This window comes from Pinus tabuliformis, chromosome 7 (genome assembly GCF_031772625.1).
Source record: "Pinus tabuliformis cultivar Carrire ecotype Pingquan chromosome 7, CPIR1, whole genome shotgun sequence".
Classification (NCBI taxonomy): Eukaryota; Viridiplantae; Streptophyta; class Pinopsida; order Pinales; family Pinaceae; genus Pinus; species Pinus tabuliformis.
The window spans coordinates 772,044,306-772,056,875 of NC_142293.1; the positions used below are offsets into that span (position 1 = coordinate 772,044,306).

At 37.0% G+C, this 12,570-nt stretch overlaps 3 protein-coding genes across 5 annotated transcripts; 1 reads left to right on the plus strand and 2 right to left on the minus strand.

The window, feature by feature from the left end:
• The first annotated feature begins 5,452 nt into the window (after window positions 1-5,452).
• Window positions 5,453-10,400, plus strand: LOC149249857 (uncharacterized). The gene is made up of 5 exons (XM_089456344.1): window positions 5,453-5,679; window positions 5,782-5,849; window positions 5,934-6,157; window positions 9,523-9,639; window positions 9,781-10,400. Exons 4-5 carry the CDS (start codon window positions 9,531-9,533, stop codon window positions 10,026-10,028), a joined length of 357 nt encoding a protein of 118 aa, XP_089312470.1. The 5' UTR covers window positions 5,453-5,679; window positions 5,782-5,849; window positions 5,934-6,157; window positions 9,523-9,530; the 3' UTR covers window positions 10,029-10,400.
• Window positions 7,036-9,380, minus strand: LOC149249858 (type IV inositol polyphosphate 5-phosphatase 7-like). Of its 3 annotated transcripts, none has more exons than XM_089456341.1 (4): window positions 9,140-9,380; window positions 8,894-8,957; window positions 8,182-8,289; window positions 7,037-7,964 (listed from the first exon to the last, which is right to left on the minus strand). In XM_089456341.1, exons 2-4 carry the CDS (start codon window positions 8,935-8,937, stop codon window positions 7,184-7,186), a joined length of 933 nt encoding a protein of 310 aa, XP_089312467.1. In that variant the 5' UTR covers window positions 8,938-8,957; window positions 9,140-9,380; the 3' UTR covers window positions 7,037-7,183. The 3 variants fall into 3 exon arrangements, with proteins under 3 accessions (XP_089312468.1, XP_089312467.1, XP_089312469.1); XM_089456343.1 differs by having other exon boundaries at window positions 7,057-7,964; window positions 8,182-8,286; XM_089456342.1 differs by lacking the exon at window positions 9,140-9,380 and having other exon boundaries at window positions 7,036-7,964; window positions 8,894-9,133.
• Window positions 10,401-11,299: 899 nt separating the features above from the next.
• Window positions 11,300-12,049, minus strand: LOC149249859 (putative protein phosphatase 2C 50). The gene has a single exon (XM_089453504.1). The coding sequence runs from the start codon at window positions 12,047-12,049 to the stop codon at window positions 11,300-11,302; it is 750 nt and encodes a 249-aa protein (XP_089309630.1).
• Window positions 12,050-12,570: the final 521 nt, after the last annotated feature.

The following is a 12,570-nucleotide window of genomic DNA, read 5'->3' on the forward strand; positions in this document are numbered from 1 at the left end:
TTCAAGATATAACTTTTATTTAAGCTATTAAATAATTATCTTTCATACTTTCATCACGAAATTCAAATTCTTCACTTCTAGTAAAATATTTACAGACACAAAAACAATAGGATAAAGAAACAAATTGTCGTGGATTTTAACTAATGAGGCATACACAAAAAATATGTAATTTATGGGTCGGGCAGTTCAAAAGATGAAGCATGCGAAACTCTAAAGCTAAATGCATTTTCAACTCAATGTACATGATCATTTTCCAAGAGAGTGTTTGTAGCCTACATTTTGCCATAACTCAAAAATAACTAATTATAGTCTGTAATTTGCACCAGATTGTGTCATGTGTGCATGAGAAGATTCCAATGGATTGAACAAGTCCTAACCTTGGCCATTTATCATCTGTTTACTTGAATACATGGCAACAGTTCTCTACATGTTTATAAGTTATACCCGGATTGAACTCCATGATGTTATGCAACAACTTACAACCTTATATCATTCTCAACGTTGTGAAGCTCCATATTGGTGAATCAATTGGTCTTGTTCTTTTGCCACAGGAAATGATTGCAATTACATCCCTTTTAGTAATGTAGGTATCATGTTTTTCATTTAAAATAGAAAAAGGAAAAATCTTTCTTTGGCCTTGGATGTCACAAAAAATGTGATCAAATATTTGACAGTTTCAAGAGGTTAGATATGCTTTCACACCATTCACCTTCAAATCTTGGTAGTTACAATTCATGCAGATGAAAAAAAGGATTGATAATATCCATATGATTTTCTAATGAAATGTATGATGTTTTTAAGTCAATTCCACGTACCTAAATTGTGTAGTGAAAACTATAATGCCCTACTTAATCTTATCATGCAAATTTTATTAGTGTTTAAATTACCTGAAAACATTGACTTATAATTATCAAGAAATATTGGTATATACCTACATTTGTGAAACTGTAATTTCATTTACTAAAATAAATTTTATTATTGTTATTATTCAATTCCCAACTTGTCTTCTCAAATTTAATTTTGGATAGGATATGGTCTCCTTCCATTTATTCCAAATTAAATATCCATATCCCAAGGTGTCTTCTCAAAATCTACTTGGGAGAAGATATTATCTTCTCCAATTAATTTCCAAATTAAATATTCATATCTTATCTCAAATCTACTTGAACAAGATATGGTAAGAAAAGTCAAGGATACTAAATGAAAGGATGAGGGGGTAGTCATGACATTAATGACAGGTGGTTGAGGTGGATGGGAGGAAGAGACATAAAGGGGAAGGATGATGAGAGGAGGGGAAGGATATCCTTGGTTTCGATTTTGTTTTGGAGGATTTTGTTTGGAGGAGGAATGTGGAGAAAGAGAATGGAGAGATAAATGAGGGAATACAAACTTGGATCTAGAGAGTGTTTGTTAAACTTGGACACACTACATCTGGTTGGACTTCGGCTCGGAGGGCTAGGGAACCTGTGGAGGTTCCCTGGGCTAGGAAATACTTCCTAGTTGGCTGGGAGGAAAATCTAGTCGGGTAGTCAAGAGGAGCATCCAAAGAGAGTTAGGATCTCGAGAGAATCTCAACTAAGCTATTGGAACAGGTATTCCTCAATTTATTGATTACTTATGTAAATGGTTGCAATGAAATTCTTATTTATTTAATTCGTGGTAAATAAATTTTAATGGTATATTGTCATCAAATAAATGATTAGATATAAATAATTTATTTCCCTTCTTATTGTGTTTAAAATTTGATAAATTTAGTTTTTAGTTAGAGGACCCTAGGAGGAATCCTCACATATGGTATCAGAGCCCAGATTCAAAATCTAGAGCTTGAAACCCACCTAGTAGCCTCACCTATAAGAAATATTTTTTCTGATGTTGCGAGTACTAATAATGTTGCTTTCTTGTTTAAAAAAAAAGAGTAACATTGAACGTAAATGTATGCATTTTAGGGGGTCTAGAGGTGAAATTCATGTTTATTAATAATACTCGACCTTTGAACCAAGAAAAATAGGTATGTTTGGAGTTTTAATAATTCGTGGGTAAATATATATGGTGTGCACGCACGTGTGTATATATATATACACACAAAGTCATTTTTTTTTAAATATTTTTTTTTTAAATAGAAATGGTTGTTTTTCTATTAGCAAAATGTTGCAGTCTCACTCTCACTGGTAAGCAATCTAAGACATCAGATTTGCAAATACATCCAATAAAAAAAATGTTTTTATTAAAATTACATCTTTAGTTTTTATAAAAAATTACATCCTCCCTACAGAATGCTCTGCTAACTATACCAGTATGCATATTCAAAATGATTATATATGTGTAGATCCCGACATAAATCCCTAACAGTAAATAGAGTTTACACTACATATAGAAAGAGCAAAATTAAGAAAGCTTAAGCATGTTGTTCATGGTGGTCTAATTGACGTTGTCCACACCCACGTCAGGAAGATGTTGTTGCACAGTTTCTACCTCTATCTGCAGTTGACCTAATGGATAAATGAACCTGAGCTTGAGGCATGTTCTGATAACTCAATAATTTGTAGACAGCCAGCTTGAGGTGAACGTTTTCCTGTCTTAATTTATGGATTTCATGATTCTGGTAATTCATAGATTCCATAGTGAAAGATGCTTCCCTATCTCTTGCATCTTCTTGAGCTCGAATTTGTGGCTTCATGCTACAAATGACTAAATTTTTTCCAGAGGAACAATTTCTTGGATCCTCAGCTACCTCTTTAAATCTGAAATCTCAGACTGAGAGCAACCCCCTTTTGCTTGTGTGACCAGCTTATTTCAAATTTCTGCATCAAACCAACTGGAACACTCTTTTCTGCCTTCACCCCCACAATTCCGTGCTTGCAACAGTTTGGCAATTCCTCCGCTTTCTAGCAAACAACAAAACAAGAACAAGGGCAGACCCCTTTCCACCTAATTATGCCACAAAATTGCCCTGCCAATGTTACAAAGAACCAAGCCTTGAACGGATGTGGTAAGGAAGCCCTCGCACTCTTTCAGTCCACGAAACAACATCACGTTGAAGCATTCCATCAAATAATTGTCGCACCTTTTCTATGATCCCACATTTTGCATACATGTTTATAAGGGCATTTGTCACAACTACATTAGACTGAAATCCACTCACAGTTAGTTCTTCGCCGATCTCCATACCCTTTTCTAGGTCTGCCAAATTAGCACATGCATGAATGACACTGGAAAAAGTTTTTGAGTTGGCCTTCATGCCTTCCAGCTTCATTTTCTGGAAAAGCTTCAAGGTTTCCTCGCTATACCCATGTTGCCCACAAATGCATCACATTGAATTCCGCTTCTAATTATTCCTCCATGGATCTCCATACCTTGGGCTAGAGCCATCAAGTCGGCACAATCCGGGAAAACGGTGGAAAAAGTAAATTCACTAGGATGCATACCTGTTCACTGCATCTGGTAAAACAACTCCAGTGCCTCCTCGTATGGCCCTTCTCTGGCATAAGCTGCAATCATGGCATTCCATGAGACCACGTCTCGTTGAGGCATTTTCTCAAACACACCTCGTGCATTCTTTAAACTTCCACGCTTTGCATACATGTCCATCAGGGCACTCCCCACAAATACATCAAATTGGAATCCATTGCTAATTATTTCTTCATGAACATCCTTAAGTTCGTATAGGTTTGAACACGCTGGGATTACACTCGAAAATATGAACTCATCGGGCTGAATACCCGCAGAGGAGGCATTGGCTTTGTTTCGCCAAATTCAACGAGTAGATTGTTTCAGCTGGCTAGGTTGTGTCTACACATGATGATATATTACATGTCAGAGTCTTAAGATTATATCACCAGAGGCTCTTCTGGTGACCTTGAGTTTTTCCAGCTAAAAAAAAAATTGCTCCCATAATGGGTCATTGGGATTATTGTTGTTAAATTGGCCCCAATTCATGCCATCAGGTAGGAGTAGAAGCCTACCTAGGCATCTCTCACTAGAATGTCGTTATTAGCAGTGAGTAGGTTTTAGCTGCTGTAAAGCAATGATAAAAAGTAAAAAGTAACATTATAGGTTTTTATACTTATTGAGCTTCCCTGAACATAGCCAGGGACTTTCTTTTTATATTACTTAGAATGTTGTGTAGTGCTGACACTTGTCTATCCATGTCAACTTCATCCTGTGTACGTTAATAAATATTGGACAGACATCTTTCTCAAGGCGGGACTTTCTGACCAAGCGAATAAATTTAATCATTGATTTGATCCATTTAGATAGGAATGTTGAGGTTCCCAAACTAGTTTTTATTGTAACTAATGCCTTGTGAATTTGGCCAAAAGGTTGTATTTAGCCATTTGACTATGCCAATGTCATGATAAATTTACATGTTCATATTGCCAGATACACCACACTGAAGTAGGGAAAAATCATTCCTGATCAGAATTTAAATATGTTTGCTTCCTTGAGACTTCCTCTATAAACTGACCTTCTTCCTCGCAAAGTTTAGCCTTCATGACTAAAGGACTTTTCTTTTTCTTCATATATATATATATTAATCTTAGCGTCAGTATCTAGATTGGTCTTTGCTAAGGGAGCCATTTTGTTAAGCCCTAGACAAAGCCCCATATTAAGCATGAAATCCTTTATTAATCCCTAAATATTGAGTCATTACATTTCTAGTGTTATATTAGTAGGTCCTAGAAGCTCTCATTGTACCCTTTGTCTCTTATATATATATGAAGGAGGTCTAGTCTTAGGATCATCTCCATTTTGTGTTCTTGTACATTGTTCTATTGTAAAAGGAGGTCCCATTTCTAAGTTCTTCCTCAATTTGATTACTAAACTAATTGGAATTTTTCTCTTATCTTTTCTTAACCATTTGGAAATCATCTTCATCTGTGGAGGATTCAATTAATATTTCTGTCCACTCTCCTTCTTTTGAAGTTTTTGGGAGTAGGATGCCATGAAGTGGTTGGTGCCATGGCAAAACCTGCACTCGAAGGTAGTATTATTACAGTCTAACAATTGAGTCGATCCATTGAAAACTATTGATTTTCAAGAGTACCATAGCAGGCAACCTTTGCTTAAAACTAAATCAACACACATTTTGGCATGGATGTATTGACCTCCTTCTTTATCATCTTTGTCATACGCAGCAAATTACCAATTAAATATTTGAATGCTTACATTCAAGCTCCAACAGGCCCCGACATAAATCCATTCCCATGGATTATTTGATCATCTAAATGTCTAAATCTCTATCACCCTCTCTGTTGGTCGAGCCATGAAAAAAAAAACATCCTCTCTGTTGGCCGAGCCATGAAAAAAAACATAGTATATTATATAATAGATTCATATTAAATCTTGAAAAATTTCTAGATAATTAGGCCGATAGGCCTTCCTTTGAAAGGGACCTTTCGTCGTCCTACTCCTTCTGACGCTGACACCTGGCAAAGAAGGGGCGGAGGTATTCATGACCGGCTGTTCGAAATGATATCGAACCCTTGCATCTGGCAACCACTCAACCGTTGGATCCGAGAAGATCCACGGTCTCAACGATTTGGATTGTAGACGGGTAAGTTAATGCAATTCTCGGCGAAGTAAGGTTCATTTGGTTGTTCCGAGGTGGGTGAGCTACGGCTCTGCAACATAAGGTGACCGGATGGTGGAATGGCGGAAATGCCTTCAATAGGCCTACAGGTATAGACATGCCTTCGACCTCCATCTCGCCTAACTGTTATCTCTTCCTTCATTTCGCACTTATGTTTATTCTCTGAAACCCTCTATTCGGCTCCTGCACAGGTGGAACTGTTAATAGCGGGTTCTTGAATCTGGAGAAATGCGTCGAGGGCTCGTTCTACAAACCAGAGGTAACGTAAGCAGGCCCACGCAGTTTCATACAGGGTTCCTTTTGATTTTTTTGAGAACTTGATATAATAAAATGTCAATTTCAGGTGCAACTTGCCGCTTGCTGCTCGACAACTCCAACTTCAGATAAGCTCGCTCTTCAGCATTTACATTTCTCTCTTAATACCCTTTCGATTACTCTCAGGCTTACTTTAATACATTAAACTGTCTGTAGGTACGCTTTGTTGCGGGGTTTATGCATATACATACTCAGAGGACGTTCCTTGGAGCGAAACTGCGTTCTCACAATGGTTACCGCCTTCGATTACAGGTTGGTTCCTCTTCGGTTGTCTGGCGAGTTCTTGGTGTGAATCTTCGTTTTAGATAGAGGATTGTTAGATTTTTCTTTACATCAATGTGTTAAGGTGGCTCGCCGGCCGAAATGTTACGGCTGTTCAGTGGATATATAGATCTTAGGGTTATTGTAGAACGGAAATATGGGGGACGGATGCGCCCAATGTAGAGTCGGATACTTATACTGATATTTTGACATTATGGGATTTATGCGTGTAGCTTTATCTGAGGGTTTGAATAACTTCGCAGTAATTTGTGCATTTCAAATATGATTACTCTGTTTCTTCTCTTTTCTGAACGGCTTGCCGTTAGGGTTTTCCCAATATGGGGTTGGCGACCTAAGCATTCATTTAACACATGTACTGTTGGGTAATTTTGTTTAAAAAGGATTGGTTCTTATCTCTGTTTCCATTGTGATAAATCAAGGTTGTCGATCTTTACTGTAATGGATTATTTTTAGCGTATTGTACAATTCCGATTAGAAATTTGCAAATACTCTGAAGTGGATACTGTTAAATATTGTCTGTTGAATGCGAAATCCACAACTTGACATTCTCGTATGTTTTCTTTTTGATTAATGATGGTTGAAGAAATGCCTATTAATGTTCATGGATTGACCGAATACAGTTATAGGTAGAAATATTTCAGTAGGCTATTAAATCTTCATTGCAATAGATGGTAGTTAGAAGATAATTTGAATTAACTGTATTTCTACAGAAATTGTTCTTTTGCTTAAGACTTGGAATAACTCGTGCATTTCATTTCAGTAGATGGAAATAAATTCCATTACCTTATTTTCTTTTCTTTGATGCAATGATATTTGTAACTAACTGATTGTATTGAGATTGTAAAGGATGACAGTATGCTTAAAATTTATTATTGACAGAGTAATACTATTCATTCATTAGCATGTCAACCTATTCATTTCATAAAATAAAGGAGCGAATGTTTCTCCTACTGATACTTAATAAACACAGAATTGTTACTTATCTGTTTCCCTGCTTTACTTGTAAGCATGCATGTAGTTTTTAACCTGCCTGGAAGGTCTCACCACAGAATCCCCCTCTGAGCTCTTCCAGCCACTCACAGTGGAGGGAATATTTTTTCTCACCTTGTTGCCAAGGTAACCCATCAACCCGCGTCCAACGCAAGAAACTTTCAAATTTCGTACATGTTGTTTCAAATCGCTACGTACCCAAATACAGAGAAAAATGCCAACCATCTGCTTGCTAGCTGCCAAATAGTACTTCTCCTTGCTTGAATTAAACTTGTTATTCATCCGACCTGAGTCGGAGTTATCTGATAATGGACTACTTAACATTGGAGAGTGAAAAACATTAGAGGGAGACCCTCCTTCACTCAAAGCATACTCGTCCTCTGATGAAACTGACATAAAAGAGGAACTAGAATCTACTCTATGAAATGATCTTCCTGGGAAGAGATAGTCAGCAAAGCTACATTTCTGTTCTAGCTTTTTTTGGTCATTTGTAACTTCAGAGTGTGGCTTAGAAAAGATGTTCAAGTCCAGAAAAGACTTTCTGCTCGAAAAAGATGAACTTTTACGCTCTTTGGAACATTCACAATCTGAGTCCAAACAATAAACGGCTTCTGGAATTTCAGCAGACTTTTCCCTGCAATGTGATAAACACCTGCATTGATTTCTATTCTTGCTTGTGCCTGAATTGTTCAGTGTTTGGTGAATAAGGGTCAGCCATTTGGCAGCAGGACCATTGTTCTCTGCCACTAAAATGTTTCCTGCATTTAAAGGCACAATTTCTTGAAACCTGGGAAAATCCACATAGAGACAGTATACTGTTAGACTTTTGACACAACTGTGGAAATCTCAATAAAAACTATCAACACACCATTTCATTCTGAAACTAAAAGAGTTTTAACTGATATCCTCTTGTTCGTAGAAACACAAAATGCAAATGTATAAAACATTTTCAGGGCTTTGTTCATCTTGCTGGATTGGATGTAATGAGGGGAGTTTGTTAATACCCCAAAATGTAGACGTCTGCTGGAGGTGAAGTATGCAACCATTCATCCAAATTCAGGCCATTGCAGGGTGCTTTACCTCCCACATTCCATGTTCCCACAAATACCCTGCTTCGCAAACATTCAGTTGCCTACTTAGTTCATTAAAAAAGCTGCTTACTGATATGAACAACGATTGTTGAAATCAAAATTCCAATACATTTTCAAACAACATTATTCTGTCTTCAATAATTCCAAGAGAAGCAACCCATCACAGAAGTGGGTTCTCGTATTTGAATATCTAGATGAGACGGGCTTTGTTATAGTCGAAATTCTGGACAAATGGTAACAAATTACTATTGGAGAATGTTACATTGCAGATCATTTAAAAACACGATTTTTTATAACCTTATTTCTGTCAGCATTGGTTATCTGTATTATGGTTATTTGATAAAAGCACATAGCAGAAAGATAGGGGAGAGAAAGATTTTGCCCTGAAGAAAACTGCGTCTATTTTTTTATTACTTGAATACATGCTCATGGTATTATGTTTGGGAGCAAATGAAGAATAAGTTCTAAATTATGTTCAACTCATTATAAACTATCCCAGAATAACTTCGCACAAGCAGGGGAACAGATTATGTTTCAAATGGATAGTAAACTCAATCCGTATGTTCCACCATTATCAAATTTCAGCTAAAGTTAAATTCAATTAAATTCAACCAAAATACCATACCTAAAGTCACGAGCATCTGCGATCTGGGACAACTCTGATTCCATTGTTACAGGCTTGGAATTAGCTGCATTTCAATTCAACAAGATTTCTGTCATGATTGTAAACACCGAGACCAAAAGCAAAGTAACACATCCCTAGTAAATCAAATCAAAGGCTGGGAGAAAACTCGTGCATTTTTCAAGTATTCTGAAACACCTGTAAAATAAAATTGGGCATATTATCTTGTTGAAGGATTTTGTTCAGTACCAGTAAAGCTTTTTCGTGAAAACGAGGATTCGTTATCTGGGCAGCTCTTTCGTCTCCCAGAGAAGGATTCGCAGTTATCTGCAGATTTTATATTTAGTCTCAGTGAAAATTAAGCTAAATGCACAATAGGTTTTCAAGTTTGTCACTTTGAGGTGTATTTGGATAGTATTGATATGCCTTGTGTGGAATTTTAGCTGTCTGGTTGCTTTGACCGCTTAACCATGAACTGCTGTCCCTTTATTTTGACTATTTTCTATACCAACCAGAGGCACTGAATTTTTGGTTACAAATGAGTAACTGGATATTGTTTGGCCTGATGGTATGTCTAATTTCAGGCAAGTAAACTTGTTTGCCTTAATGTGTCTACTGCTTTATGTTTGCAGAAGTTGAAATGATGAAAGAAAGATTTTCAAAGTTGTTGCTGGGTGAGGACATGTCAGGTGGTGGTAAAGGAGTATGTACAGCCCTGGCAATATCTAATGCTATTACAAACCTCTCAGGTATAACATTTTTAATTCTGTTCTGGAATCACACAGGATTTTATGCAAGTCTTAAGACACAATTTTTTACTTAATCTTAAGACATAAATTTTCACTTAATTTCAAGATACTAACTCCTAGCATGGGGATCTCTTGTGGCAGCTACTGTTTTTGGACAGCTTTGGAGATTGGAACCTCTGGTGCAAGAGAAATTTCAAACAATGTATATAAATAGAAAGATGCAGAAAATGACAGTCAAATTTTGTACTCAGAATTATGACAAGAAAGCCCCTGCTGGGTTTGTGAGGAAAGAGAGCTTCAACACCAGTTCTGTCTCCAACCGCCAAGATGATCAGTACGCTACTAACATGTTTAGTGAAGAATTTCTGCTATTCTCTTGTAATCTATAGGCCCCCAAAGCTCCTCATAGATGAGAATATTTGCAGGATGTTAATATTGTTGTAAGTTTGTAGTAGTTGTGGAATGACTTACTTTTGTGCTGCTTCTCATCTTCAACAACAAGAGTTTCTGTGGTGAATAAGCAGAATCCATGTCCTGCCTTGTGAAGCAGCTCTCGACTGTGATAGTGTTCTTTGTAATGTCTCTGATAAATCCTTTAGACTTCTATTTCATTCTGTAATATGATGGGATTCACTCTACAAGATTAGGGGATTCACTCTACAGAGTCCATGTCATACCTTCTGAATCAGCTCTCCACTTATGTTAATTTTCTCTGTAATGACCCTAATAAATCCTATATAATGAGATTTCATTTTGTAAAATGATGGGATTTCACTCTACAAGATTGGTTTCAGTTTTACTTGTATTGTGGTATATGAAATTTCTCAGTTTTACTTGTAATAGGATGGGATTTCATTCTATAATATCATGGAATTTCCCTCTGCAATATTTGCTACTAAATTTTACAATTCCAAATTAATAATCCTATCGGCCTCTCTTTGTACCTTTTGGGACAATTGCTAGTTTATTTTGTGTCTAAACTCTAAAGAAATTGTCTCATATTCTCAGAAAGTGACTTCAAGAATTATGAACTGAGATACATGACCTACACAAAAAAAAAAGCAAAAATTGCATGCCACAAATAGCACAATTGTAGAGGTCAATGTACCATTATGCGCTTGAGAATGAAGGTGTCATCATTGTTGAAACCAACATGACTATCACTCAAAGAGGACATTGTTGAGTTTCCCTGATCATTATGAAATTCACCGCTCATGTTATTGATTGAGGTGTATGTTCCTTCCCATCCTTGTCTTCCATGCATCGAGAAGTTGAATCTATCTCCATTGGGAGTGTAATTCAAATGCACTGCTAGCCAAACTTCTCCAAATGATCCATGGTCAAATCTTCTTTTCAGAAAATACTATGCACAGGCACAACCCCTTCAGGGAAAGCTTGGAACCCATCATAGGATTTGATTATATCCTTCTGAGGTGTCAAGAAAACGTAGCCATTGTAGTCATCAAGATTCTCTATAAGATGATAATGGTTGAAAGAGTTCCACCTTCCTTGGATTGGCATTCTAGGCATATTAGCTAAAACCTTATGCTTGTTCTTCTTGGTCATCTGGTAGTAACTGGAAACATCTGCACCTAAATCATCCACTTTTTCTTCTTTGTCAATGTCAAAATTTGAGATTCCTTTGTAGAGAAGATCCCCTCTAGGAGTAGGACCAAGCAGAATGAGTAGTGGAATCCAAAGCTAGTACAATTGCTGCCAGATTTTCCATGCTTCCTCTGTCAAAAGTAGCATTCACCATAGCCAAAGCTAACGCATGCACATTGGCTGGTAAATGCTCCGTTGAATGATTATTTTGTCGTTGTGCCTCTAGAAGCAAATTGTAGATATCTTGTGTATTCATCTTCTCAAAGATTCCATCCAATGCAACAACAAGGTAACTATCATTGCTTGATAAACATTGCCAATTTGTGACCTCTGGTTCAGAAATCACCCCATACTTTTTAAATGATACATCTCCAATAGCTCTAGAAATGGCTAGCTCGCCATTAACCCTTGGCACATCTCTCCATTTCAAAACAGAGCCACCAGCAGCTTCAATGTGTGTTCTCTCTTCATCTCTATCTGGGCGGTGATCTTGGGTTAATTCCTTCACACAAAGCAATGATTGAGAATTGTTGGAATTCTCTTGTCTGAAAAGTTTTGTGGTCTTGTTTTGTTTTCGCTTATACTCCCTCCAACTAGCACCTCTGAATTGTTCTGGTAAATTAGAACATTTTGAGCATAAAAGAGCTTTGGAATCTCCAATATTGGCAACCAAAACATACTCATCGGCTTTGAGAACAATACTTGTTGTTGATCCAAATTGCAAATCACTTTTGAGAGCTTCATTTGTAAATGCAATATCAATATCAAATATTTCTCTTAGCAATGCTTCCTTTAATATTGTCATGTACATTGAATCTTCAGAAATTCCTAATGAGACCCACCATGACCTGCGAAGCTCAAGAATCTTTATGAATCAATCCTTCAAGAATACTTCAAAGGAAAATTGGTCTTTTCCTTCCTTCTTGCAAACTTCCAAACAATGTAGGCCATAATGTCCTCCTCTAACATCATTTTCAGTAATAGATGCATCCTCAAAATAGGGCTTATATCCAGTCAATAACATACTTCTTTGCCCCATTCTAGACAGCTGCACTGCCTTCAACTCTCTGTTCACAGTCCCCAAAACCCCTATGCACGATACTAGTGAGAGACAGCCACTCAAACTCTCGTTAACTCCTTAACTCCTCAAAACTCCCTAACCCTAGAATCATGAGAGGGAATTGTTTAATGTTTTACATGAAAATATTCGTAACCAACTTTCTCTCCATTATAGATGTCCCTTACATTGCATTTCCCTTGTAAACACATAAGTGTAAATTAGTGCGCCTCACCCAAGGGGAGTCAAACTAATCATTTGTTGGAAAA

Bases quoted from the DNA above. Each gene is read 5' to 3' on its own strand.
- LOC149249858 (XM_089456342.1), bottom strand. From the start codon at position 8,937: ATGGAATCAGAGTTGTCCCAGATCGCAGATGCTCGTGACTTTAG. The intron at 8,290-8,893 runs GTATGGTATTTT...ATGTTTGCGAAG, and splicing joins GCAGATGCTCGTGACTTTAG to CAGGGTATTTGTGGGAACAT. The intron at 7,965-8,181 runs GTATTAACAAAC...GGATTTTCCCAG, and splicing joins GCAGACGTCTACATTTTGGG to GTTTCAAGAAATTGTGCCTT.
- LOC149249857 (XM_089456344.1), top strand. From the start codon at position 9,531: ATGATGAAAGAAAGATTTTCAAAGTTGTTGCTGGGTGAGGACATGTCA. The intron at 9,640-9,780 runs GTATAACATTTT...CTCTTGTGGCAG, and splicing joins TGCTATTACAAACCTCTCAG to CTACTGTTTTTGGACAGCTT.
- LOC149249859 (XM_089453504.1), bottom strand. From the start codon at position 12,049: ATGACAATATTAAAGGAAGCATTGCTAAGAGAAATATTTGATATTGAT.